The 27,771-nt window shown below is 36.7% G+C and overlaps 2 protein-coding genes and 1 long non-coding RNA gene across 7 annotated transcripts in view; 1 reads left to right on the plus strand and 2 right to left on the minus strand.

Moving 5' to 3' along the window:
* mindy4 (MINDY lysine 48 deubiquitinase 4) overlaps positions 1–7,737 on the minus strand; it is a 20,818-nt gene extending 13,081 nt beyond the window's left edge. The window contains exons 1-10 of one of the 3 annotated variants that reach the window (XM_023270170.3): positions 7,383–7,737; positions 4,644–4,763; positions 4,357–4,574; positions 3,998–4,262; positions 3,694–3,914; positions 3,456–3,508; positions 3,265–3,374; positions 3,068–3,184; positions 1,990–2,081; positions 1,711–1,812 (exon numbers count right to left, since the gene is read on the minus strand). In XM_023270170.3, the coding sequence (XP_023125938.2) occupies positions 1,711–1,812; positions 1,990–2,081; positions 3,068–3,184; positions 3,265–3,374; positions 3,456–3,508; positions 3,694–3,914; positions 3,998–4,262; positions 4,357–4,574; positions 4,644–4,763; positions 7,383–7,442 (1,358 nt within the window). In that variant the 5' untranslated portion in view covers positions 7,443–7,737. Of the gene's footprint in view, positions 1–1,710; positions 1,813–1,989; positions 2,082–3,067; positions 3,185–3,264; positions 3,375–3,455; positions 3,509–3,693; positions 3,915–3,997; positions 4,263–4,356; positions 4,575–4,643; positions 4,764–6,306; positions 7,094–7,147; positions 7,235–7,382 lie in introns of those variants that run through there. The other 2 variants (XM_035948155.2, XM_055016176.1) reach the window with 2 other exon arrangements.
* LOC129350250 (uncharacterized) lies at positions 7,466–12,146 on the plus strand. The gene is made up of 2 exons (XR_008603601.1): positions 7,466–7,606; positions 11,223–12,146. It is a non-coding gene; the product is annotated as an uncharacterized LOC129350250 (long non-coding RNA).
* nexn (nexilin (F actin binding protein)) overlaps positions 9,175–27,771 on the minus strand; it is a 23,261-nt gene continuing 4,664 nt past the window's right edge. Inside the window, exons 2-14 of one of the 3 annotated variants that reach the window (XM_055016166.1) lie at positions 27,182–27,553; positions 26,902–27,099; positions 25,308–25,392; positions 25,085–25,233; positions 22,605–22,805; positions 19,965–20,138; positions 19,696–19,884; positions 18,631–18,822; positions 14,961–15,155; positions 14,669–14,890; positions 13,717–13,905; positions 11,500–11,860; positions 9,175–11,355 (exon numbers count right to left, since the gene is read on the minus strand). In XM_055016166.1, coding sequence (XP_054872141.1) covers positions 11,342–11,355; positions 11,500–11,860; positions 13,717–13,905; positions 14,669–14,890; positions 14,961–15,155; positions 18,631–18,822; positions 19,696–19,884; positions 19,965–20,138; positions 22,605–22,805; positions 25,085–25,233; positions 25,308–25,392; positions 26,902–27,099; positions 27,182–27,505 — 2,493 coding nt within the window. In that variant the 5' untranslated portion in view covers positions 27,506–27,553 and the 3' untranslated portion in view covers positions 9,175–11,341. Of the gene's footprint in view, positions 11,356–11,479; positions 11,864–13,716; positions 13,906–14,668; positions 14,891–14,960; positions 15,156–18,630; positions 18,823–19,695; positions 19,885–19,964; positions 20,139–22,604; positions 22,806–25,084; positions 25,234–25,307; positions 25,393–26,901; positions 27,100–27,181; positions 27,554–27,771 lie in introns of those variants that run through there. The other 2 variants (XM_055016164.1, XM_023270165.3) reach the window with 2 other exon arrangements.

Consider the following 27,771-nt stretch of genomic DNA (forward strand, 5'->3'; position numbering starts at 1 on the left):
CTCCTCCAAGGCCGCTCAGTCCTCAGTTTGTGTATTCAGAAAGTCACGGCAACATAGAATCTGGCCGTTTAATACAGATTTGCCCACAAACTAAATAAATTAAAACTGATCTTCTACTGAGCCCAGGCGTGTGTTCTGCCTGTGTACGTTATGTATGGATACCAGATCACGTGACCTGAATATGTAGCGGGCAGCTGACGTAGTGTTCACTTGTTGTCACGGTTACAGTGACGCCGTGCCGCTAGTGTTTCCTCTACATTCATTCAGCAGCGGTGGGCCGTCATTCCTAAATCCCAGCTGCCTCTCCTTCAAATTTCTTTTTTTTTTTTTTTTTTATTGTCTCTAATCCTCCACCACCGCATGTCTCCACCTCCACAGCAGAATCCTGCACTGTGTCGGGTTCTCATGAATACTAAGGTAAACTACAGATAACTATCTCTCTCAGTATCTACTCTCTGATACGTCGGGTTAATATGACGTTAATGTCACGAGAGCGCGGCCTTAAAGTGACGTCACGTCCAGCATCCAGGCAGCAGGTCAGAGAGTCAGAGGAGGGACGTCTTGGAAACTAGAGCAGCGACTTACCGGAGAAAAGTTATTAGCTGAAGATAACTCATGATAGATTCTACAAGTTAAACAGACATTCTCTGACTATTGACGTCCAGCTAACGCTACGTAGCATATCAGTAGCTTCAGTTAATTAGACCCAGTGCCAACTCTGTTGCTAACGTGAGTAAACTATTGATAGCATTAAGCTAATAGCTACACTCCATGTATGAATAACTGCTGACTGTTTTCAGATGAGCTTGTTCAAATAGCTTTATTGATTTTATTATTAATTTTTACATTCAGTTTTTAAAAACCTATTTTCAACTTGCCATTCAATAAACAGGATTTAAAAGTAAAATCTGCAGTGAAATGTCATTTGTTTATGTTGCCACGCCTCCCGGAGAGCCTGCCGCCACTGCTGAAAAAAATCCTGGAGGAAATACTGCGTGCCACTATCTGGCAATAATACAGAAATCCTTAACAAATCCGTGGATCCAGACTATAAGTCAAGTCGTATCGCTGCCAAAATCTAATCACTTGGTCCTTGTGTCATTTTTGACCTTCCCTGGAAATTCCATCCAAATCTGTTAGTCTGTTTTAGAGTGATGTTGCTAACAGACAGACGGACGTCCGACGTAACTGATCTGGTCAGGGATCTGGAACTAAGAGTCGGGTTTAGGATGATCCTGATAACGTGTAGAGAGACCAGCTGCTGTTTTAGTGGTGTTTGATTTTTTCCTAATACGGTTAGTTAGTCCGTCATGTGATTTCTTTTGTTTAATCCTTGCCAGGGCAGCACTTGGACACTTAAAAAAATAGTATTCTTTCAAAGATTTATGAACATACATAATAAAACTTGGTCATTAAATATCTTCAATCATCAGTCAATCATCAGTTTGATCATTTGTTTTCCAGTTCATCTCATCAAAGTATCTAAGATTTAGACAATTTTATCTCGGAAGCAGACAATTTCCAAAAATGTGTATAGCAGTGATCTTTGTGACTTTGGCTGCAGGATTGGAACCATTTCATTCTGATGTGATTAGAAGTACTTCAGTATTTCCATCGGCCGACTCCTAACGTCTTTGACCCACATAAACATTAATAACCGGCTGCTGTGTTTGGATTAAGATGGTTACATGGATAAAAATGTGATCTTACACCGCTACTGTGGCTTGTTTCTCCTCGCCGGCCCTCCACAAGACTTCCCCCAGCGCTAGAACGAGACACTCTCTCCTGGTGGTGTTGGAAGGTCTTAACCTCCTGAGAACAAAGTGGCATTTGAATGAAAAATAGGTTGTCTGGGGCAACAACACAGTTAATACCAAAACCAGAGGTCAACACTCAAACAGCCGCTACAAAGCTCTGCTTGAAGTGATTTAACGGCTGTGAAAAAGCACAGAGATTAATATTAGGGGCCAAAGTTGTGAATTAACGTACTGAAGGCACGTATTACTGCTCTTTAGGTTCTCAAACAGCAGATTCTTCAGAACAAAGGCTTGGATTGAAGCCAGGACTCCACAGGGACCACCCTTAAAAAACAAACACACAATGAAAAAATATTCGATTATGAAGGAAAACAATTCCATAAATCATACAAAGAAAGATGGAATAATTAATGCCACACTGCAGCTTTTCAACGAATTCTCACACGTTTCCCAAAGTGTTTTTAATTCAGCTTTCAGCTCAAAATACTCCAAAGATGGTTCATTTCATCCTCAGTGTCTAGAGTCTGGTTTTAGAGCTGTTCTGCTTTGAACTATGATGCATCCCATAATGTTGTTGCTCAGAGTTGGTTATAGAAAAAGTATCGCACTCAACAAAAAACTTTATTGATAAATATTGACGTAGTTGTAGTTTTCAACAGAACTTTAGAAGATTTTTCCAAGAAAATAATCATTTTCTGTCTTAAAATGGCCCTTCTTAGCAAATTAATCAAAGTCTCTCACATGTTCCCAAAGTTTTCCTTTAAGGTTTCAGGTCAAAATACTCCAAAGATGATTCCAATGATCCTTACTGTACAACTTCTGGTTTTAGGGCTGTTCTAGATGTGCTGTTCTATTGATTTGGTTGTAGTTTTTCTGCCTGCGTTAACTGGTGTTTAACAGCACTTTGGTTAAACACTTACAGTCCTGTAAAGCTGGGAGGATAACTAGTTGTGAGGGAGCTTGAAGTCAACTTCTTTACATCCTATATTTGAAAACTCCAAGTTTAAAACGACCACAAAGGGGGCGGCATGGCTCAGTGGATAGAGTGGCCGTCTTGTAATCGGAGGGTTGCCGGTTCGATCCTGGCCTGGAAAGCTCATGTCGAGGTCTCCCTGAGCAAGACACCCAACCCCTAACTGCTCCTGATGGGTCGTGGTTAACGCCTAGCATGGCAGCTTCTGCCATCAGTGTGTGAATGTGATGTATAATGTAAAGCGCTTTGGGTATCGTTTCAGGCACAGTAAAGCGCTATACCATTTACAAATTGCAATAAAAATGGATTTTCACCATTAGGGGGCTTATAAATGTACCTTCTTCTGCACGATTCCATATCTGAGGTCATGTATTTCTGAGAACGTGAAGCCCTGGTTCCTCCACTCAGCGCTGAAATAATTCAGGCTGGAACCAAGAAGAACCGCTTTCAATTCCTGGAGGAAAACAAAACCAGGACACAAGATTAATATCCCTGGCAGGAATGGATGAAGAAGCGGCGCCGTAGATCACCCACCGCCGCCGTGTGTTCGTCCATCGGTTGGCCGGCGAAGTCGTTCCCTACTGGGGCTCTTTGGACGGAAACCTTGGAGAGTTCTCGGAGGTCGTCGTCATTGTCACTGTCATCTGGAATTTTATCAGCAGATAATTTTTGGAAAAACTGAGACGATGAATCAAGTTCCTTTTCCAGTTTTTTGCAGAACTTACCCAGCACCATCTCAGCAACATCTAGATCAGCCATGTTTGGCCACGTTTCTACTCTGAGGAGGAAGAAAACAACAAATTAAACCTTCAGAACAAAACCCTGGAAAACACTGGAAGGAATGAAATTAGCATCATGTTATAACTCAGGGGGGTCCAACATGCGGCCCGCGGGCCAAAAACAGCCCTCCAGAGTTAGTTTGACTCCCCTGTTATAACTGATTAAGTGTGAAAACTGAATTACCTTCTTGTTTTGTATATGTTCTGTCCCATTCTTTTGAAGCAATTTTCACTCTCTGGCGCATTTGCCAGCTCCAATTTCCCTCCAACACCATCAGCTGAGCAGATTCTCTCTAAGCCAGTCGGTAAAAGTCCATCCTTAGACTGCGTGTTTTCCTCCTTTTCTTTCCTGAGCAGCGGCTGGGACGCTTCAGCCCTTCGACTTTGCCGTTTTCTGTTTGATTCCTAAAAGGGAAAAACATCAGTAAAAGGATAAAAATACGACAAATGTGGGATCATGAACTTTTCAAGCATCAAAAGTGCAGAACCTGAGGAATCGGTCCAGCCATCATGTCTCGTCTAATGCGATTAGTTCTGCTCTTCTGGTCAGTCTCGGTCATGGAAGGGGTTTCTTCAGGTTCTCTTGGGATGAAGCTCTCGTCGTCCTGAAGGGAAGTCATCAAAATCTGGCCTTTTTGGTCTTCTAAATCATAAACCAAGAAATCTGCCGGTTTATAGTTGGACTGTCTGTTTTTCTCAGGCAGTGGTGACGTAGAAGCAGGATGAAGAAGGTGTGTTTCTTTTTTTTCAGACCTATGAGGAAAAAAAATACTTTCAGGTTCAAACTAAGTGTAAAAATAGTAAAAACTTCTCAAAATAAAGCATCAAAAAGTCCTCAGTGGCATACCATAATTTGGTCTGCTTGCTGATAATAAAAGCTGGAGTGATTTCTTCTGTTTTGATGTCATTCGTCTCTGATTTTGCTCCTTCAGGACGATCAGTGGTGGAGTTGATGGTTTGAGAACTCTGCAGAGAATCATTTTCCCTGATCCTGTCCTTCTTAAGTCTCTCCATGTGATGCTTCACAATCATCTCCAGCAATGTTTTCAGGGGAGAATCCTGAACCTGCAATGACAGAAGAGTCAATCACAGACTTTCTATGTTGTGGTTCTTCACTGCAGCTGTAAGCCTCACCTTATTCCTCCTGTAGAGATCCTCTATGTTGAGTATCTGTCTCAGCTGGGACCGGTTGTTGATGCTGGCCTCGGTGCGTGGATGCTCCTCGTCCATACAGGTCATGGTCCTCTTCAGCCCCTGAGCATGAACATCAACAGATGCTCTGTTTTTCACTTTATTCTGGTGATTGGAAGTTTTACAAACATGCAACTGCAAAATCTGTCAGTGCATCAGCTTCCAGAACATCTGATACAGCCAGGTTCAAAACTAGTGTTTAATTTACTTTCAATTTTAGATTAAAAGGTTTTTACAGACAGAATTTTGGTATTTCTTTTTTGTCTGTCTGTAAATCATAAAATACTACCAAAAGTCAGAAAAAAAGTAAATTTTCTTCATCTTTTTAGGAATAAAAAGTTCAATAAATCAGGCTATGGCTGATAAATGAATGAATCCCTCTGTTGAAAACCTTCAGAATATAGTGAGGAATAAAACTGGGGAGTTTGGTGCTGCTGAAGTGGAGATTTCTGGCTGCGAGTTGGAGCAAAAATTAATTTTGAGAAGCATTTAAAACAGAGTGGACACGACTTCTTCTAGGTGTCAACAGAAAACTTTCCCAGAGGATTACTGAAGCTAAGACATTTCTTTAGTACTGAAGATTTTCTGACGATTCATGTTGAAGTATGCAAATGGGATATTATTTGCAAAAGCAGAAAAATATAACAAACACCAAAATGTTGTTTTTTTCCCCAACTACTCAGAAAGAATCACATATGCAAAATAGATCAAAATCTGAAATAATTATTTATTTATTTTCTTAGTGGCAATTAAATTAAATGCAACTTCTCCAGAAAGTGATGATGGCAAACTTAAGCAGCAAAACTAGATTTCTGCACAAGACAGTTGCAAAACTTTGCTAATTGTACACCGCCGACCTTAATGGATTTGATATTTTAGAGGTGTAATTGCCTGACAAATGTGAAATTAATTAAATCAGCAGATCAGACAGGACTGGGAATTTGACCCAGATTGGAACTGTGAAAGCTTTCAGTGCATCAGACATCTCAAAACTAAACATAGCCAGGTTGAAATAAGTTGCATCATTTTGTTGAAATACCAGTCAACGGTTTCTACAGAGGAGATTTTGGATGTCTCTTTCTATCACTCCACAAATAATTAAATACCATCAACAGCCAGAAAAAAGTCACGCATTTTACGAATAAAAGGTCCTACAAATCAGGCTATGAACCTCAGTAAAACCTTCAGAATACAATAAGGAATAAACCTAGAAAGCCTGGTGGATGTACGGTAAGTGCTGCTGAAGTGGAGATTTCTGCTCAAAGTGGAACAAAATTGGGAACCACTTCTTATAGCTATCACCATAAAAAAATCCCCAGCTGACCGTTTCCGACTCACAAGACAATTTACATTTTTTGGAGGGTTTTGCAGAAATATTAGCTATGACAGATGTGGTCTAAGGCATCCCATAATATATGGTTTCCAATAGATTTACTAATTTGCAGCACCAAAGAGGATAGAGGGAAAAAAAGTCGAGACTTCAGTAGTAAAATAAAATATACAGAGAGATAAGCACGGCTGATATATGTAGAGTTTCCACATGTAGAAATTCAGAAACTGCACAGATTTCTCTGAATGTGAAAATGAACATTTTGCACAAGCTTACTCTATCGGTGCAAACACTAATATTGGACCTCTTCAGTGCAGAACAGAAAATACTACTGCTGAAAACAAAGAAATAATATTAATACTGCAGACTTGTACATGTAGAGGTGATATTCTACGAGTCTTTTTAAATACTGTCGACAATACAGGGTAAAGGTTGCACATATTGTATTACCAAATTATATCACAAAATTAATGAAATTATCATTGAATAATAATATTGATCAATCCATAAATTAGAATATAAAACACTGATGTTAAAAATAAGAATATTGTACAGATTTCTGTACACTGATGTAGTTGATACTGAGCTGATACTGAAAGAGCCTTTTCAAATACAGACTACAGTCAATACAAACACTGCAGCTAATTAGGCAGATAAAAACCAAATTTAAAAAATTATCATCAAATTAGCAAACAGAGGCTAGGACCAAGTTCTACACATACTGCAACTGCTAAAGCTTTAATTTGGACAAAGACAGTGTCCATGCAGCTTAAAGAGACACAAATTAATCATCGATAACCAACTTTAGGTTGAAGTTTTGAGCTTTTTGGGCTCAGAATCACGTAAATTTTTCATTTTTTTTTAAACTGTTGAATTCAAACTAGCGGCTAGTTAGCTGGCAGCGTTAGTTGTTAGCATAAACATTAGCCTCCTTCGGTTAGCCTCCTTCGGTTAGCCTCCTACTGTTAGCCTCCTACTGTTAGCCTCCTACTGTTAGCCTCCTACTGTTAGCCTCCTTCTGTTAGCCTCCTTCTATTAGCCTCCTTCTATTAGCCTCCTTCTATTAGCCTCCTACTGTTAGCCTCCTTCTGTTAGCCTCCTTCTGTTAGCCTCCTACTGTTAGCTTCCTTCTGTTAGCCTCCTTCTGTTAGCCTCCTTCTGTTAGCCTCCTGTTGCCTCCTTCTGTTAGCCTCCTTCTGTTAGCCTCCTTCTGTTAGCCTCCTTCTGTTAGCCTCCTGTTGCCTCCTTCTGTTAGCCTCCTTCTGTTAGCCTCCTACTGTTAGCCTCCTACTGTTAGCCTTCTACTGTTAGCCTCCTTCTGTTAGCCTCCTCCTTTTCGCGGACTTGCTCACCTTTCGGCTCAGGTATTCCCGGACCAGAGACGAAGAAACCTCCTCAACCGAAGCCGCCATGACGGTAAATAAACCCACCGAACAGAGACTCAACAGGAAGCCGCCATGGTCCCAGCGACCACCGACAGGAGGGCTCGGCCGGTTAGCTGCTCCGGCCGGTTAGCTGTTCCGGCTAACCTCGGGGAACCTCGTAAGAAGAGCCGGGCTCCGGTTTACGGTTGAGGGTACGCAGAAGTCCGAGAAACTGGCTTCAGTTCACTGATTCCAGGAATTTTAACAGGAAAATGAGCCCAAATCTGATGGGGTCTCTTCAGTGAAGCATTATGGATGTTGTTTACTATGAGCGTTACTATGGAGACAGCAGCTCCTTTATTAGGGGCTACTGGAAATCTGAAAGTGGCACCAAAACAACAACTAAAATGAGGAATTCTTTCATTGTGTTGTTTATAGGGGCTGGTTAAAAACTGTATTTTAATATGAGAGTGGAGGAATCACATGCTCATATATCAGTTTCTTATTTTACAGGGAATTATCTAATGTACATTGATTCCATCAAGGTGAACATCTACCAGAGATTGTACAATATTAGAGGGGAAATATCCACAGGAAAAACATCTATAGTTTATTTATTTGTTCAATATTAAAAATTCTGCCCATATGTGATGATAATTTATCAAAGTACAGCAATTTATGGAGCAATACAATGCTTTATTCCCTTTAGGCTCCCTGTTACCATGTTTGGTTTCACTACTGAAATCCATACTTCCTTTTACACTATGTCTTTGTTATTTATTTATTACCCTGTTTTTATGCTTTTACCCACTATTTTAGTTAAATTCAATTTTCAATTTAAAAAGGCACATAGAGCAGTTAGACAGAAACAGCTGTTGAAAATAGCAGGATAAGGTAAAACTATATGCTGAGACAAAGAGTAAAAAGTAAAATATCATATTTGCATCACATACTGTGCTAAAATGGTACAAAGTATGAGGAAAGAAACTTTAATCTATTTGTACTTTTTCATTAATTTGATGTGGCACATTTGAGGCTTGTTTTGTATTTATTTCGTAAATCTTTTAACTTTACTTCCCCACTGTTGCTTCTGTTTCGTTAGGTGCTATACAAATATAGTTATTATTATTATTATTATTATTGGTAGTAGTAGTAGTAGTACTAGTAACCACATCCACAATACAATAGTAATAGAATAGAATAGAAATACTTTTATAAATAAATAAATTATGTCCCTCCTGCTAGCAAATATCCTGCTGTGAAGTGGAGAAATCTCCCTGACAGAAAAACAAATATTAAAAAAAAACTATATGAGAATAGAAAAAAACATTTTAAAAGGACATATTATTTTCTGTTATATGAAGTTTTTTGTTGTTTGTTTTGTTGTTGTTTGACATTATTGTAGATGTGGAGGAACTACACAATCTCTAATCATTAAACCAAAATATTGCTTCATGAAGACCCGTCGTATTTTTCCGTAATTTGCTGTAGTTTGATAAATTATCATCACACATAAACAGAATATTCATTACTGATAGCATAAATAAACTTTGTGTGTTTTGCCTGCTTCCCCTCAAAACTACAGTATCTCTTCTGCTGCTATTTTAAATAACTGTCACCCTAAAAACCAAAATGTTAACTGTACCTGTATTCCACATTGATATTTGTATGCAGTGAATGAATCTTCAGGTATTATATTATTTTACTCCCTTGAAACCTTAAAAATCTCACTTAAACGCAGATCAGGCAACAGGCTTTCCAACAAACCACATCACAAGCATCACTTTTGTTCTTTTTATTAAAACTTTTTTTCTATTTATAAGATATGACAAATATTCCAACTAGCCTACATTTTTTTTCATTATCAACCCATAAAACAGTTGTCCTGGACAACTGAATGATGACATCAATGACATTTAACTCAAAGGAACAAAAATAAAAGGGGCCTTGGTGCATGAAAAAAAAATCAACATTCATATTTTTATATACTGCAAATAGATACCAGGATGAAAACACGAGTTCTGATCGATTTGTTCCTGCAATGTGCGGCTGCCATTTCAACAAGATTATCAACAGACCCTTCAGTGACGACTTCTCAATATATTAATATTCCTGATTATAGAAAACTACATGCTGATGATATTTATCAGTAGGAGAACACCTGATCAACATGATTTTTTTCATGGGTCATTTCAGACAGAAATCAGGAAATATGTCGCTGCACCAGTTTTCAGTGTATTTACTAGTTGTTCGGGACCCAAAACTAACTTCTGTTAAATATTTGGGCTGAATTTTGAGAATTTCATATCTTTTCAGACCTGTATTGGAACATCCAAAAAGGCAAAATAAGCTTCATATTGTTGTTTAAGTTCAACATAAGGACAACATGAAAGCAGCTTGTAACTCTGCACATGTAAAACCAACATATAGACCCCTATGGACACCAGTTTCTGTCTCTGACCAATGAGTCCACATCAACATTTTGTCAAAATAGCAAAAATCTGGAAATTTGTCTTGTCATACTTGCCGCATGTCAAATTCTTTTGATGTTATACCTCAAAAGTTGGTGAAATGTCAAAGAAAGACTGTATTTTAAGTAGGAAGTCGAGACGCAACCACATAGACACTTAAAGGGCTTGGGCTCTCTAGTATGAAAAGTTGCACTTTTTGATAAGTTCAAGCACCAATAATTGGAAATTTGATATCTGTTAGATCCATTTAATCATTTAAATCTGCTAGAAACTATTCTGTCTGTGTCCTCACCAACTTTTGTGACTATAGGAGTGATATTTTTGAAGATATTGAACCGATAAAATGGCTTTCCTGCCTTTTATGAGCGAGAAAATAGAATAACAAGGTATGGAAGCATCCATTTTACTGGAAATATGACCTCTGTTGGATCCTTTTAATCATTTAAATCTGCTCGGAACTATTCTGTCTGTATCCTCACCAAGATTCATGTCTTTGGAAGTTTTATTTCTAAAGATATTGAACATTTAAAATGACTTTTCAGGCTTTTTTGAGTGAGAAAATTGAGTAACAAGGTATAGAAACATCCATTTTCAAGCACCAATAATTAGAAATTTGACCTCTGCTGGATCCATTTTATCATTTAAATCTGCTAAAAACAATTTTAACTGTTTCCTTACCAAATTTCATGACTGTATGAATTATATTTTTGAAAATACTGAACCCTTGAAATGGCTTCCCAGTCTTTTTTGACAGCAAGTGTAGACTGACAAGGTATGGAAACATCCATTTTCAAGTGCCAATAACTGGAAATTTGACCTCTGCTGAATCCTTATAATCATTTAAATCTGCTAGAAACTATTTTGTCAGTGTCCTCACCAAATTTCATGCCTGTGGGAGCTTTATTTCTGGAGATATTGAACCACTAAAATGGCTTTTTAGGCTTTTTTTTTAAGGAAGAAAATAAAGAACTCAAAATTCAACAAAGATATTGTATGGAAGTTAGTTTTGGGTCCCAAATAACAAAACCTGACATGGTACAGCAAAAACACTATCTGAAATGACACAAACTGAACCTAAAATTGCCATATTTAGTTTGTTTAATTAATACACAGGGTCATCTTTCACATTTTTGTATCTCAAGTATAAAATTTCTGGACCATAAAGCGAGACATGTACAGTTCAATGCTGTACAAAAACTGCTGGTTTCACAAATATTATCGGGTCTTGCAGCGATGATGGTTCTGGAACAAGAATGGTTTCTGTTTTTGGCACAGATTCATCCTAATGAGGAGCAGCTTTACACTTGAGCGATACGTAAACAACATGTTGTCTTGTCTTTGTGTTTCCCTCCCTTAGGAATGCCAAGCTTACTGCTATGTTCTTCCCACCAAGTGTTTGACCATTACCATGAGGGACAAACTTTTACAAAAAGGAGTGAGAGACAACAGGGGAACTCCGCAGAACATGGAGGGACATCAGTAGTCATAAGCTGCAAGACAGAAACAGAACAGCGATTGGTCAGTTTGTGCTCTTCTAGGACTGCATGAGGAGGAAGAGGAGGAAGAGGAGCATGCGATCCACTCGGTAAAGATCCGGGATCATGCAGGGAAGCGTCACACCAGGGTGCTCTTACTTTCTATGGTGAGGATGCAGGTGCTGGCCGCCGTGCCTCGGCTGTTCACGGCTTTGCACATGTATTCTCCTTCGTCCTCGGGGAAGGTCTCGGGCAGGTAGAGGCAGTACGTCTCTCCTCGCTCGATGTACTGATAGTCCTCGCAGTCCTGCAGCATCTCGCCCTCGAACCACCAGGTCACCTCTGGCTTCGGTTCCCCGGTGATCTTGACGGTGAACCGGACGGGCTCGGAATCCACCACCGACTGGTTCTTCAGGGGCTTTTTGAACCATGGAGCCCCCGACCGGGCATGGTCCTCCTCGTCTTCGTACGCCGCCGAGCCGTTGATGATGCTGCCCTCCTCCTCGCCGTCATCATCCTTCTTCTGGGAACAGATGACAAATTATCACAAGCACTGCCACTATCTAACCGACTCTGACTACGCTGTGAGAAAACAACGAACAGAAAAAAAAGTGAAAATCTAGGAGTGAAAAATGCATTAAAAACGGTGGAATCCTGTAAAGTTCAGAAACTGTTAAAAGTGTTAAAGTAAGAGCAAATATGTATAGAATAATACATTTTTACCTGATTTAAATACTATATATTTTCTACTCTCTCTCTCTCTCTCTCTCTCTCTCTCTCTCTCTATATATATATATATATATATATATATATATATATATATATATATATATATGTATATATAGTAAAGACATTATACATGGTTGTTGCCTGTCAACAAAAAAAATTCTTTACAATTTTTCAATCCTTAATATATAGAATTTTTCTTTTAAATAACAGAAAATATAACGTAAAATAATTTAACTTTTGCATATTTAAATACAGTAAAAAGAAATGGTGTGATTCTTTTGTTCATACATTGTAAAATAATAAATGAACATTTGTGAAAATACAAATTTTTGATAGTTTTTTGTTACTTACTTTATAATAAATAATATTGTAATTTAACAAAATTTATCTATTTTATAAAATAACAGTGAAAACTTCAGATCTTCATATACACAATTCTTCTTTCAAATAACAGGAAATAATTATAATTGTATAATTTTTGTATATATTGTAAAAGAATTAATAAATTAACATTTGTATAAATGCAGATTTTTGATTTGTAGTTTTGTCTGCTTTTTGTTTATCTGTTATTTTTATAATGTTTATGTGTAAATTAACACTTATTTTCTGTATTTCTGAATTTAAATAGATAATACCTGTAATTTATTTGACAATTTATATTATTATATATATTTAGATATTATTTATATTTTTGTTGTCAACATGTACATTTTTTTGTGATTCTACTAATTATAAAAACTAAGAAAACCTGCAAAATAACAGTAAAACTATTTACCATTTTTCTTTCAAATAACAGAAAACATGTAAAATAATTATATTTTTGCATGTTCAAATGCATTTAAACAAATCATGTAATTTTATGTCTATGCTTTGCAAAATAATGAATTAACATTTGTAAAAATACAGATTTTTGATTCGATTTCAGTCATTCATTGCAAAAAAACTAGTTATTATTCTGTTATGCGCAGTTTACTAGATGTTATCTGATATTTAACAATTGGATTTCAATACAGTCAATAATTGTGTCATTTTATGATCATATGTTGTAAAACAATTCATTGCTTTTTTTTGGTAAATTTTTTTTCCAGTTGTTACCATTTAAAGAATTATGAAATAAACACTTACTTTCTATGATTTTACTAGTTATTAGAATAAGTTGGCAAATCTGAGAAAATTTGTAAAAATATCGGTTAATTGTTGGAAAAATTATTGTTTACAATACAATACAATACAATAACTTTATTAATCCCCGAAGGGAAACTCAATTGTCTGGGTTCTCATCTGTTTACTTTAGAATTAAATAGTCTAATTGCTGATGGTAGTTCCTTATTTAAAGTGAATCCCAACACATTTCTGTTGCTTTTTTCTTTGTTTTATCTGCATGTTGTTTAGTTTAATTAGTTTTCTGCTGCTTTGCTTTTTAGTTTGTTTTTTTTTCAGAATAATTTATATTATTATGAAAAATATTATTCTAAATTAATACTTTTCTTTCTGTGATTTTACTCATTTTTATCTGTAATTTACCAAAACAGGTAAAAGTCTGTCAAACAACAGTGAATTGCACAAATAATTCTCATTAAAAACTGTTTTTAGAAGTTGATTTTCCACAGTATTTTAAGCTGATCAGGATGTTTGTGAGTGATTTACTTTCTGCAGCGCTGCATCGATCTCCTGCTGCTCAAACTGCATCCTCTGCAGCTTCTGCTCCTCGATCCTCCTCCTCTCCTCCTCCTCTCGGGCTTTGGCCATTTGTTGGAATCTGGCTTTCATGTCCACCTTCTGTTTGAACGGAGACTCCTCCGCTCTGGCCGGAGTCGATTCTCCGTCCTCGTCCTCCTGAGAAACACAGAAATCATGATGATTTTATATTTACAACACCCATCCAGTATCTATACACCACTTAATCCTCACTAGGGTCATGGGGGGGGCTGGAGTCTATCCCAGCTGACTCAGGTGAAGGCAGGGGACACCCTAGACAGGTCACCAGTCTGTCACAGGGCTACATACAGAGACAAACAATCACTCTCACATTCACACCTACGGGCAATTTAGAATGATCAATTAACCTCAGCATATTTTTGGACTGTGGGAGGAAGCCGGAGTACCCGGAGAAAACCCACGCATGCACAGGGAGAACATGCAAACTCCATGCAGAAAGATCCCGGGAAAGCCGGGACGCGAACCAGGGATCTTCTAGCTGCAAGGCGAAAGTGCTAACCACTACGCCACTGTGCAGCCTATTTATCCATCCATCCATTATCTATACACCGCTTAATCCTCACTAGGGTCATGGGGGGCTGGAGTCTATCCCAGCTGACTCGGGCGAAGGCAGGGGACACCCTAGACAGGTCACCAGTCTGTCACAGGGCTACATATATAGACAAACACGCACTCACACATTCACACCTACGGGCAATTTAGAGTAATCAATTAACCTCAGCATGTTTTTGGACTGTGGGAGGAAGCCGGAGTACCCGGAGAAAACCCACGCATGCACAGGGAGAACATGCAAACGCAGCCTATTTACAATACAATAAAATAAAATATATCTACAACCAAATCAGCTCTACTGTTAAAGTCTTGTTGGAAAGCTTCTGACCTCCTGGAACCTCTCAGCTTCTCTCTCTTTAATCTCGTTGTCAATGGCCTTCCTCCGAGCTCGTTCCATCTCGATCTTCTTCTGAATCTCCTCCTCCGTCAGCTGCTTGATCTTCTCGAACTTGGACTTGAGGTTTTTGGCCTGAATGGATCCGGTTCTCTTCAGCTTGGTCAGCTCCTGGTACTCTTTGCTGACGATGTCGGAGCTTTCGTTGACTTCCTCCTGCAGAACAAAGGCTGTTTTAAATCTGTCCTGATGTCGGTGTTCAGACCTCCGGCCACTCCACACTCACCTCGCCCATCTCTTGTCGCAGTTGTTCAAACTCCTGCTTCTCCTGCTCCAGCTTCTTCTTGCGCTCCTCCGCCTTGTGCCTCCTCTCGGCTTCCTGCTTCTCCTTCAGTAGCTCCTCAAAGTTCATCTCCAGTTTTTTGGGATGCAGAGCTTCCTGAGACTCGCTCTTCACCATCTCTTCATCCTCGTCCAGCACCTGAACACCAACAAAGGCATAGAGACACGTTATGTTGATGTTTTACTGCAATTTGAAGTCAAAAAACTGCAAAATAATCTTAGTTTAATACTTACTGAACTCTGTGAAAACAGAAAAACAACTAAACAGGACAGTTTTTATCATGCACATGTCATGTAAAGACAACATGCATGCAGAAACATCCCATCATTCATCTCCTGTAGACCTTTGTTCCCTTGTTCTTCATTCAGGATAACAAATGTATTAATAACTGGTGGTTCCTCTCATTTCTTCCGTTAGAATACACATTGGAAATGGAAGTTTTCTTACTGTTTCATCTCCAGACTTTTCCTGATCCAGGCCAGGGCTCTTAAAGAAATAATTTGGACAAAGGAACAGCAGTGGAGATGTTCCGCATGAGGACATCCCAGAGATACAGAAAACATGAGAAGGAGTCATCTGAAGTCTGAATCCAGCTTTGGAAATAATCATGAGACCCGCTAGCAGCGCTGTCTGCTGAAGAAATACTAAGTGAAGGTTGTTTTACTGATTTCAAGCCATTTAGCGACACTCTTTCACTGCATCCTTCTTTTTTAAATCATATATTAACTTCATATCTACAGCGTTTGCACCAAAATATTACTTTATTTATGCTTTCGGCCAGCTACATTTAAACCAGTTAATTTTATGTTCATATACTGGAACAGAATTAATACATTTTGTATAAATGCAGATTTTTGATTTGTAGTTTTGTATGTTTTTTCATTTATCTGTTATTTTTATAGTGTTTACATGGATATTAATGCTTGCTTTCTTTGAATTTTAATAGATAATATTTGTAATTAAAAATAAAATTAGGAAAATCTGTAAAATAACAGTTAAAATTCTTAAATTAAAAAAAAATTTATGCTTTTTCGATCCTTTATATGCATAATTTTATCTGTCAAATAATGACAAGTATCTGTAAAATGATAATAAAAATATATTTTAGCTGATTTAAATACAATTAAACTGTAAAGTTAAGCAGATTTTCCATTATATACAGAATGTTTTCTTTTCAAATAACAGCAAATATCCGTGACATAATTTTTAGTGAATTTAATTACAGTGAAACTGTTTAATTTTTATGGTCACACATGGTAAAAGCACAAAAATACTAAAGTATACAGTTATTGCCATGTAAATTATTACTTTTTTTTCTGTGATCTTATTAGTTATCAAAACTAGGAAAAAAATAACAGTAAACATGTAAAATAATACTTTTTGCACATTTAAATACATTAAAAAGAAAATATACTGTAAAATAATTAATTAACATTTGTAAAAATAAAGATTTTTGATTAGATTTTTGTTTGGTTTGTTTTTCGTGTTATATGTAAATAAACACTTAATTTCTGTGAATTTTAATAAACAATACCTGTTTTAATTATCCAGACATGTCGAGACAGAGGAGAAGAAAAATCTTTTTAATTTACCTCAAGTCGAATTGTAATCAACTAATGCAGCAATCTGAGATTAAATTCCTCCAAATATTAAGTTAAACGTAAAAACCAGCATTAATAAATCAACACAGCTCATCAGAATAATGTTTCTACTTAAAAAGTTTCACTAAATCAGTAGATATATTTAATTTTTAAAATCTACATTTTTTCAGTTTTAATCATCATATTTATTGCATATTTTGAAATACTGAAGGTATTTTTAGGCTGTTTTTGTAGATGCTGTAATTATTTCACCACTATGAAGCTTATTGTCTGTAAATAAAACTACAGCTGGTTTAATATTATATATTAATATTATATATTATAATTATTTCCAAAGCTGTTCAGAACATGTAGATGAAGTCAGTTTGAAAAATTAAAATAGGTGTTAGTTTAATATAAACCTAAATTCCTTTCATCATGACTGAAATATTTTATTCATCATTTCACAAAATGTCTGAAACTTTGAGGTTGTTGCTAATAGCTCTAATAATGAACTACAGTATAAAGTTTATTTATGCACTGTCTGTGTGTCTTTGTGTAACTGGGTTAAAATGAATTAAATATATTATTTTGCAGGTCTCTGTTTGACCAAATTAAAGCTGAGAAGCGAAGCAGCTGAAAATGAAGCTGAACACGGTGACAAATTAAAGGAAAAAAACAATATAACGAATCTTAGAAAGGTGCTGAATCACAACCTGCTGCCACACTGTAAAAATGAATGTTTTTACAGTTTTAAGCTGCCATTTTTTATTTACTGTTTTGTTAAATTACAGATAATATCTAAGGAAACTGTTTAGAGACAGAATTCATTCACGCATACCCTAGAAAACAATATTTAAAATTAATGTTCTCAACAAAAGTCTGTGTTTTAATGTAGAACTTGTCTAAAATTCTATAATAAACTGTATAAAATTACACTATATTTTACTGTATTTAAATCATCATTTTCAGATATATATTTACCAATATTTGAAAGAAAAATAGTAAATATTTTTAACTGTTGTTTTATAGACTTCCAATTTTTTTCGTAAATCACAGATAATATCTGATAAAATCACTGAAAACTAGTCTTACTTTACTCGCTAATGTAAAAAATAAAATTAAAATAGAAAAAATTTATTAATTTTAAAAAGGCCAAAACTGTAGATAATGTCCATATTGTTAAATTACAAATAATATCTCATAAAATCACTGAAAACAACTATGCATGTAGTACTAATTATAAATAAATTTTAAAAACAAAACAATAATAATTAAGAAAAAAAGCCCAAACCTGTAGAAAATGTCCACATCAAAAAAATCTGTATTTTTACAAATTAAATATCTATTTTTTATTGTATTTAAATCAACAAAAAAAATTTACACATATTTGGAGTTCCATTTCATTTTTAAATCATTTTTACTAATTTAAAAAAATTTATAAAGTGTTGTTTGACAGATTTCACCTGTTTTGTTAATTTATAAATAATATCTAATATATTTGCAGGAAATGCATTAATTTTTATTTAAATTGTAAATTAAATCCACATTTTAAAAATCTGTATTCTTACAAATTATATAATTTTTACTGTATTTAAATCAACAACAAAAAATATTTTACTCATATTTGCAGTTTGATTTCATTTTTAAATAATTTCTATTAAGGGGTTAAAAAAATAACGTTTTTTAATAAGAATTATTTGACAGATTTTACCTGTTTTGTTAAATTATAAATAATATCTAATAAATTTATAGGAAAAGTATTCACTTACATTTAAATCATACATAAAATCCACATGAAAAAAATCTGTATTTTTACAAATATTCATTGATTCTTCACAATGCTTGACCATAAATTCTACTGTTTAACTGTATTTAAATTAGCTGATAAATCTCATTAATTTTGTTTATTTATGCATCTATTTTTGACAGGATTTGTTTTTATACAGACCAGCTTCAATGTGTCGTAAAACGATCCAGAGCTTCTGGTTTTTCCTTATTTTTCACCGTTTTATCAGCTCCTATAAACTCACCATACTCTTCCGGGCCTCGGCGAACAGCCTCTTCTCCTCCTCCAGCCTCCTCTTGGCCTCCTCCTCGGCCTTCTTCTGCTCCTCCTCCCTCCTCTGACGCTCCAGATCCTCAAAACTGGCACAAATCTTCCCGGGTTTGCTTCCCTCCAGGTTCAGCAGAGCCATCAGCACCTCATCGTCGTCGTCCACCAGCTGAAACCAACACAAACCACTTCAGGAAACAAGAGCAAACTTCTGCTGGAAGTTTTAGAACTTCTCAAAATGACGCTGCTTTTAATTTGTAGGAGACGTTTTGGTAACTGCTTACTGAAAGGAAATGTCTGACTTTTATTTTTGTTTGCTTTCTGGAAAAAAGTTCAATAAGAACGATGAAACTGCAGTTTAAATGTGGAGCTTGAGTAAATAGTCAGTTAGCATAATATTCAAGACAAAACTTAAAAAAATGTAGTCTTGCAGAAAAATACTAATTTTTTATTTACAATGATGAAAAAAGTCTGTAAAGTTACAGACATTCTCTGTAAACCCAACAATTATTTTAGAAATTATACTAATACTGCCAAATTAGATGACTCGTGTTGTGTAAATAAAATGTCAGATAATTAGATTGTGACAAAATAAAAATGTTTGGCTGCAAAGCGTTTAGGTCATCGATTTCTTAATAATTTGTAAATAATATTTTAGGAAAAACCTGTAAGATTACAGGTCTTTTAATTTATTTAAGACGTTTTGGTCCTAATAAATCAGGAAAAAAATCTGTAAATTAACATGAAAATGTCTGTAAATTGATTGTTTTTGCACCTTATTTGAATAAGAATATTTTAATTATTTTTTGAAACAGACATCTTCTCATTTAACTAATTTCCAAAAAGAAAACACATGACTATATTTCACAAAATGTCAACTTATCACTCAAAGATCTTTCTGATTTTACAGACTGAAAATTGTCACCTAATATGAAAATGATCTGTGATAACTATAATAATAGTTATTATAGTTTATATATATATAATAAATAAATATTATATATATAGATAATTTTATACTGATGAATAAAAGAATTCCCACCATGCTCTTCCTGGCCTCAGCAAAGGCTCTTCTCTCCTCCTCCATTCGTCTCTTGGCTTCCTCTTCGGCTTTTTTACGAAATTCTTCGACTCTTAGTCTCTCGAGCTCCTCGAAGCTCAGCCTCAGCTTTCCTGGACGAAGCTCCTCTTTGTCCTCCTGAGCCGGCTGATCGTTTTCCTCATCTTCTCCCTGATCAGACACGGAAATAAAGCCGTCCAAACACTCGATCTTCCCACAGAAACTCAGGTTTTATTTTCCCGTTTTCTCACCATTCCCAGCCTGGCCTCCTCGAAGGCCTTCTTCTCCTCCAGCAGCCGGCGTTTGGCCTCCTCCTCGGCCTGCGTTTTCCTCTGCTCCTGTCGTTCCTTCTCCAGCTCCTCAAACGTCAGCTTCAGCTTCCCAGGAGTCACCTGCATCTTCTCTGAGGGCTTCTCCTCTTCGTCCTGATTCAACAGAAACACAGGAGATGTTTTAAACTGATCCTAAAAAGCTGCATCTCATCCGCTGGTGGGTTAAAGGCATGTTAGCTTTACAAAAATCACCAAAATGACACCTTTGTCAAAGTAAGAAACTAAAAAACAGAAAAAAAAAATGCTGGCTTTCTAGCTTTCAGACAGTGCTTCAACTACTCGTGTGGTGTTCAGTTCCATCTTCAAAATTAATCTAATTAATTAAAAGTAATTAAAATTTCACCAAATCTAAGCTTAAAATCATGATATTCTATTTAATTCACTATCTTCTACATGTCTCATTTAAAAACTCACACAAAAAAACTATTTGCTTTAATCAGATTCTGCAAAAAGCAAATAATTCTACACTTTTCAATAAAATTGTGAAGCTATGAGTGGCTCAGCTGTGACCAACAGTCATGTGACAAAAATTCAAGGACTTTTGGGCTGAACTGCAGGCAGTGTTTGGTTGTGAAGCACATTTAAAGTGTAAATAATCAAATGTCTGTACTATGTGGAGCCACCGTTTTCTTCTAGCTTTGGAATTACCTGTAGGCAATTGGAAAAATGTTGTTAATGTCTTGATAAAGCTTGTTAATTTGGCACTATTGCAGATTAATTTCCCTGTTACCCAAACTGATATATTTAGCATATGTTAAATCCAAAACCTGGATTACAACTCAACTCTGAAGGGAGGTTGTCTTTAAAAGAATCGCCAAAATTACATCATTTATCAGAGCCAGAAACTGTAAAAACTGAAAGATTCATCAGTTTTGCAACTTTCCAAAAGTCCTTGAACTAATTATCTGTGACATGCTGCTAAGTCACCAAATTTGACCAAATCTGAGCTTGAAATTGATATTTCACCAAAATTCTTTTATTCTGCATGTCTCACTCAAAACTTGGCCAAAAATAAACTGTTTGCTCCAATCAGATTCTGTAAAATACTAAAAATTCTGTGCTCCTCAACGTAACTGTAAAGCTTTTCGAGACTCAGCTGCAAACAAACAGTAAAAACAAATTCAGAACATACAGAACAAAATTAAACCAAAACCCACCAGCTGGTTTGAAAAGCAGGGTTCCTTTTCAAAATAAATCTGCAAAACGACACCATTTATCAGAGCTAGAAACTATAAAAGAAGAAAGATTCATCAGGTTTTAACTTTCCAACAGCACCTGAACTAATCATCTGTGATCAGCTGACTCTGCCATATTTAAGCTTAAAATCAGGATATTTATGTAAAATTTCTTTAGTCTGCTTGTCTCATTTAAACTCTAAATGAAATGTTTGCTTTAATCAAATTCTGTGAAAAAAATCAAACCATGAAGCCACGAGTGACTCAAAACAGTCGTGTGACAAAAATTCAAAGAGTATTCGGCTGAACTGCAGGCAGTGTTTCCTCAGAGCAGATAGAAGACATGAGAAAACAAATAAAAAATGTAAACAGTTAAATATTTATAGTATGTAAAGCCATCATGTATCTTACAATATTGGTAACGTGGAAAAATTTTTGGATTTTTTCTATATTAAATAATCAAAGATGTTTGATTTATTTATGGATTTATTTCTTATTTATAATAGACTTTATAATATAAAAACTAAAATTAAATCAGTTTAGACCTTTACTTGGCAGTAAATCTGGGAACTGGATTACAGTTTAACTCTCTGAAACCCAAAACCTATCAGCAGAGGCATTTACGAGGTGCTTTATCTTTATAAAATTTGCAAAATGACACCATTTATCAGCCAGAAACTGTAGAAACAGAGACTTTCAACTTTCTGACTGTCCTTAAACTAATCATCATGCGTTCTATGAGAAAACTCAACAAAATCTAAGTTTAAAATTGAGTTATTTCAGCAAAATAACTGAGAAAAAAATAACAAAATGTGAGCTAAAATCTCAATATTTCATCAAATTCACTGTAATCTACATGTCTCATTTAAAACTTTGCCAAAAACAAACCGTTTGCTATATTCAGATTCTGTAAAAAACTAAAAATTCTGCCCTATTTTCTGCAATCATGAAGACATTGATGACTAAGCTGCAAACAACACTCATTTTACTAAAAAACTTTTTGGGTGGAACTACGGGTTGTGTTTACACTGAGCAGATAGGAAAGTAAAATATGTGTATTATGTACAGTCATTTCTTTCTTTTTATTACAGTTTTGTAACATCTGAGGGGAAAAATGTTGATTCCAGGTTTGTTGATTTTTTTTGCAAATTGAAAACTGAAAGAAATTTAGTTTTTTAAGTTTTTTTAATGATTTATGTTGTTCTAACTTTGTTTAAATGCACAGAAGACATTTCTGAGTGGTCTCTTCTTCTAGTCGTGGTCTTTCTGTTTCCATAGAGGTGCAGGACTTTATACTGCAGTGAAAATGGACCCAGAATGGGTTCGAAAACCCACAAACCTCCCCAGGTGTAGAGGGTTAGAATGGTTCAACGTTTATTTCTACCTGTTCGACCACCGAGTGCCTCTTGGCCTCCCTGAAGGATCGTCTGTTTTCGTCGTATCTCCTCTTCTTCTCCTCCTCGGCCTTCTTCTTCAGCTCCTCCTCTCGGTTCTTCTCCATGTCCTCGAAATTCACCCTGATTCTGCCCGGAGGTCGGGAGGACTTTGCCGGAACCACACGGACCAGGATTGTGTCGTCTCCCTCCTGTAAAAACAAAATTAACCAAAGCATGGAGAAGAAACCCTCAATGGAAGTTCTTGTAGATGATCTGAATCCAGGTCACTGAGTAGAAGAGTCTGATGTCTGCAGTAGGTCAGGGTAATGGTGTCAGAGTCTAATTCAGGACAAGCAGGGAAGTCTGGATCTAATTCTGTCTCTGGAGAGAAACTGTGGGAACAGTTGGCGGTCATGTGCTGTGGACAGCTGGCAGCTGATTCCAGGTGTTTCTGGGTCAACGGGTCACAATTAAACACTTAATTAGTTTAATTATGACGTCTGAACAATCGTTCTGTTGTCTTGAAACAGTAAATATAAAAATGAAAACAGTCTGGTCAGGGTGACTGAAGCTTTCTGTTACAACCTTTAGAAAATAATCACTTTAAGAGATATTTGTGTATTAACAGCTTTATATTTTAACTGAAATAAAATTTTCAAATTACATTCTCAGCTGATTTAATTGTTGTCATGTCTTTTTCATGTTTGTTTGTAATGTTCAGAGAGAATGGAAATAATTTAGCAAACTTGGAACAGTTTAGAGATTTAAAGAACATTTTAGAAGTTGATCATTGGATTAAAGCATTGAAACACTGATGTCTCGGTAGTTTTCAGCATTATAATACATTTTATGACATAAAAACTAATATAAAAACTCTAATAAACCTGGAGATCCACCTTTTTCTAATGCTAGTAACTCGTGGAAAAAATGTTGATTCCAGGTTTGTTAAATTTTTGTACATTAAATAATCAAAGAAATTCAACTTTTGCTTCTTCTGTTTTTAAGGACTTATGGCATCAGAAGACATTTCTGAGCTCTCTTTCCTTCTTCATGTTTGTTCTGTTTCATATTTTTGTGACAGTGAAGTAAATAAATAAATAATTTCTACCTGTTCGACCACCGAGCGCCTCGTAGCCTCCCTGAAAGATCGTCTGTTTTCGCATAAAAATCTAAAAACTCTGTAACAGACCTGGAAAGATGGCTTTTATTTTGTAATACTGGTAACCCACGACACAGTAAAACATCGACTCTATTGGCAATAAAATGCAGCAGTGAGATTAAACAACGAAATTGGTGAAGAACAACCAATAAAACGAGGCTCAGACAGGGATGTGTCACCTGACCTGTTCTCCTCCACGGTGAAAACATCATGAGGAAAATATGAGGTTTACCTGGAGAATCCATCAGAGGTTAGATCATAAATATCAAACGTTATGCAGATGACATAATGCTGATAGCAAACAGTGAAGAAAACCTGCAAACCATCGTATCTATAACTAATACAGAGAGACTTGGTCTGTCTTTAAACAAAAACAGAAAGTAAAAACTGTCATCCCAACCTAGAATTAGACCCAGAAACACTGAAGCAGGTTCATCATTTCAGATATTTTATGGATGACATCAGATGTAGAGCAGCAATGAACAGCATTTAAGAAATGAAAAATAAACTGACAAATAAGAAGATATCAAATAGCATCTGTATGAGGACTCTCAGCTGTTATTTCTACCAGCTCTGATGTGAATCTGGGACCATAAACAATAAAATGTCAAGCAGAATCACTGCAACAGAGATGTGGTTTTACAGCTACGTTTATCTGAAAGGAACAGAAAAACCAATGAAGACGTCTTAAAAACACCAAACACTAATTATAGACTACTGAACAAAATTAGGAAACAGCAACAAAAGGAATGAGACCCTGGAATAAATCGTCTTAACTGGAAAAATGAACGGGAAGAGAGGACGAGGCAGACAGAATGAAGATGATAGACGGAACAACAACAGTCACAAACAGAAAGAAAAAGATGGGATTAGATGGAGGGAAATGATCGCGCATGTGGAAAGAAAGAACAAGCAGAATAAAACCACAACTGGTGTCCTTTGTAAGCTTTTCTGAGTCATCACAGCGATATTAAAGTCAGTTTGATTATACAGGAGCAGAATCAGACCGAAGAAGAAGAAGAAGAAGGAGGTAATTGTCTGTAATTACACAATCTGGCAGGAGAAAATTGAATAATCTTTCCAAGAACTGCAAAACGTTTAATGAGCCCAAAAACTCACATTCTGACTGACTGTACCTGGAATCATTTCACAGATTCCCACAAATCCTCGGCAGTGACTCGAAATGAAGTCGACCTATTTCCTCCAGGGTTCAGACGACCAGAGTTCCATCTGCTCTGAACGCCTCTTAAACACCTGATCCCATGACCTGCACCACTCCAGATAAACATTCTGACTCCCAGATGTGAACATAAAGACGGTAGGACTGACCTCGGCGGCCTTCTGAGCCAGCTCCTTCTTGATCTTGGCCTTCTCCATGTTGTCCTGGGCCTCCCTCTTCTTCCTCTCGCCCTCCATCCTCTTCCTCTCCTCCTCTTGTCGCTGCTTCTCCATTTCTGCAAACTTCCCCTTCACGCTACCTGAGGAAAAACACACCCACTTTCAGTCTCCCCCTCCTCCATGGTCTGTCCAGCTCCTCCTTCCCTCTCCTTACCTGTGATTTTAGGGACGTAGGATTTCTCCACCTTGGCCGGCTTCACCTCCTCCTCCTCATCGCTGGAGGCGAGCAGCTCCTTGATCTGAGGAGATAACGGTGAGGTTTAGCTGGGATCATCAGGAGCCATGCTGGTCCCAGCAAGAACAGGGAACTAATCCCTGCTAATGTGGGGGTCATGTGATCTGCAGGTGGGTCTCTGATTGGCCGGCGGCGTCACAGATGAGCGTAGGTGTCCGAGCCCAGTCAGCCGTGACGGGACGGTTTGTGTTCCTGAGTATCGCTGATAATCCACTCAGTCTGGTCCAGATCAGCTTTTATTTCACCACAGTCCATCTACAGGGAAAGCTGCCTTCAGCCTGAATCCTTCATCTCTAGTCTGCAATTTACCTGTTTTATTTCTACTTCATCAATGAAGCTGTGGCGAAATGTCTGTTTTTATTACTATAAAGTGAGATCATGAATGTAGTTTGAGAATCACTGTATGTGTCAATGATCGGAATAAAGCATGAAAGGTGATAAAATATAAAAATAAATCTGAAGCCCTGGTAGTTTCAGCTTTATAATATAAAAACTAATATAAAAAAATAATATAAAACTCTATATTTGACCTTTTACTTGGCAGTAAATCTTGGATCTGTATGACAATTTAACCCTCAAAACCACAAAACCACACAAAACCTACCAGCACAGGTGTTTACAAGGTGTTTTATCTTTATAAAATTTGCTAAATTACACCATTTATCTGTAAAAAGATTTTCGACTTTCTGACAGCCCTTGAACTCCTCATCAGCCTGCCTTAAAATCTAAGCTTAAATCTGCAAAATTCCTCCTTTTAAATTTTTTTCATCAAATTCACTGTAATCTACATCTAATTTAAAACTTTGCCAAAAATTGACCGTTTGCTATAGATTCTGCTGATTCTGTTAAAAATTGAATATATTACGGTGGCCGAGAGGTGCAAACCAAATTTGACTTGTAAAAGTGTTTTATCGCTTGTAAATTTGTCTTGGAGGTTGTAAAAGTGTTTTGCATTATGTAAATTTGGTTTGCACCTCTCAGCCACCGTACATAACAGATATGGAAACTAATTTTAAAATGTAAATAGTAAAATATCTGTAGTATGTGCAGTCACTATGTGTTTTTTTTACAGTATTTGCAACATCTGTGGGATAAATGTTGAACCTGTTGTTCCCACATTTCTTTATTTTTGCAAACAGAAAAACCAATGATTCTTTTTTTTCGTAATTTATGTCATTCTAACTTTCTTTAAATGCACAGAAGACATCTCTCTCCTCCTAGCTGTGGTTGTTCTGTTTCCATAGAGGAATATTGCAGTAAAAAATGAGCCACAGTGAGTAAAAACACCCAGAAACTGCTGCTCGGGGTTCGGGAAGTTAAAATGCATGGATCAGCTTGTGTTTAAATGAAGGATCCAGTCTTTTTGTGCACATTAATGTGTTTTTAGCAGCAAACACAAACCAGAGTATCTCACTAAATGAGATGAATTAAAGTGTTAACAGCATAAAAGACGGTAGGCTGAATCTTCACTCATGCCATGCAGTCGGAGGTTAGTTGGCTTATCTTTGTCCACCTGCTGCTTCCGGCGGTTCCACTCCCTCTCCTTGATGTACTGCTCCTTCCTCTTCTGCTGCTCCTCCTTGTTTCTCTGCCGGCTTCGTTCCTCTCGGGCTTTCTGCATCGCCTCGAACTTCCCCGTCACGTCGCCCTTCTCCTTGTTCAGCTTCGGCACGTAGCTCCGGGCCACCGGCTTTCTGGACCGCATGAGTTTCTGAAAAAAACCACAGGTTATTTCATTTACATCATCTGGAAAAGCTTCAAGATGCTGCAGAGGACTGACTTTTTCCTCTCACCTCTTTTTTAAGAGTTACGTCCGAGACGTTCACGTCTTCATTTATCTCTGGTTGTGTATCTTCTTCCTTTGCTCCGACTCCATTCACAGCTTCTGATTTCTCCTTTTTCTCATTTTCTTTCAGCTCAACTCCGTTAACGTGAGCCTCCTTTTCCATTTCTTCCTTTTTCACATCTTCTGTGCTCGACGTTTCCTCACTTTTATCCTCGGCACTTATCCCCTCATCCTCGTCCTCTTTGTTTTCTGCTCCGCTCAGGTCTTGTTTGGGTTCGGTTTCCTCCGTGTGGAGGACGTCTACAGTCGCCACCTGCACCACCTCGGCCATGTTTGGACCACAGAGACAAGTTGACAAACGGGGGCTTTAAAACTTTACCTGCAAAGAAGCCAGAAGTCAGAGTTCAAATGTCTTCCTGTGCACAAAAATCTGCTTTACTGTCTGCTCTACACAGAACTAAAGTTAAGTTTGCAACTGAACTGAGGTCAAATGATGCAACAAATCACCTTCTTTACACTGAAATTACAAGATATATTCCAAAAAATTAAGAATGTTGCATTTAAAGACTCCGGCAGATGGTACATACATGATTCATT

The sequence above is a fragment of the Amphiprion ocellaris genome, chromosome 2 (genome assembly GCF_022539595.1).
Source record: "Amphiprion ocellaris isolate individual 3 ecotype Okinawa chromosome 2, ASM2253959v1, whole genome shotgun sequence".
NCBI lineage: Eukaryota > Metazoa > Chordata > Actinopteri > Pomacentridae > Amphiprion > Amphiprion ocellaris.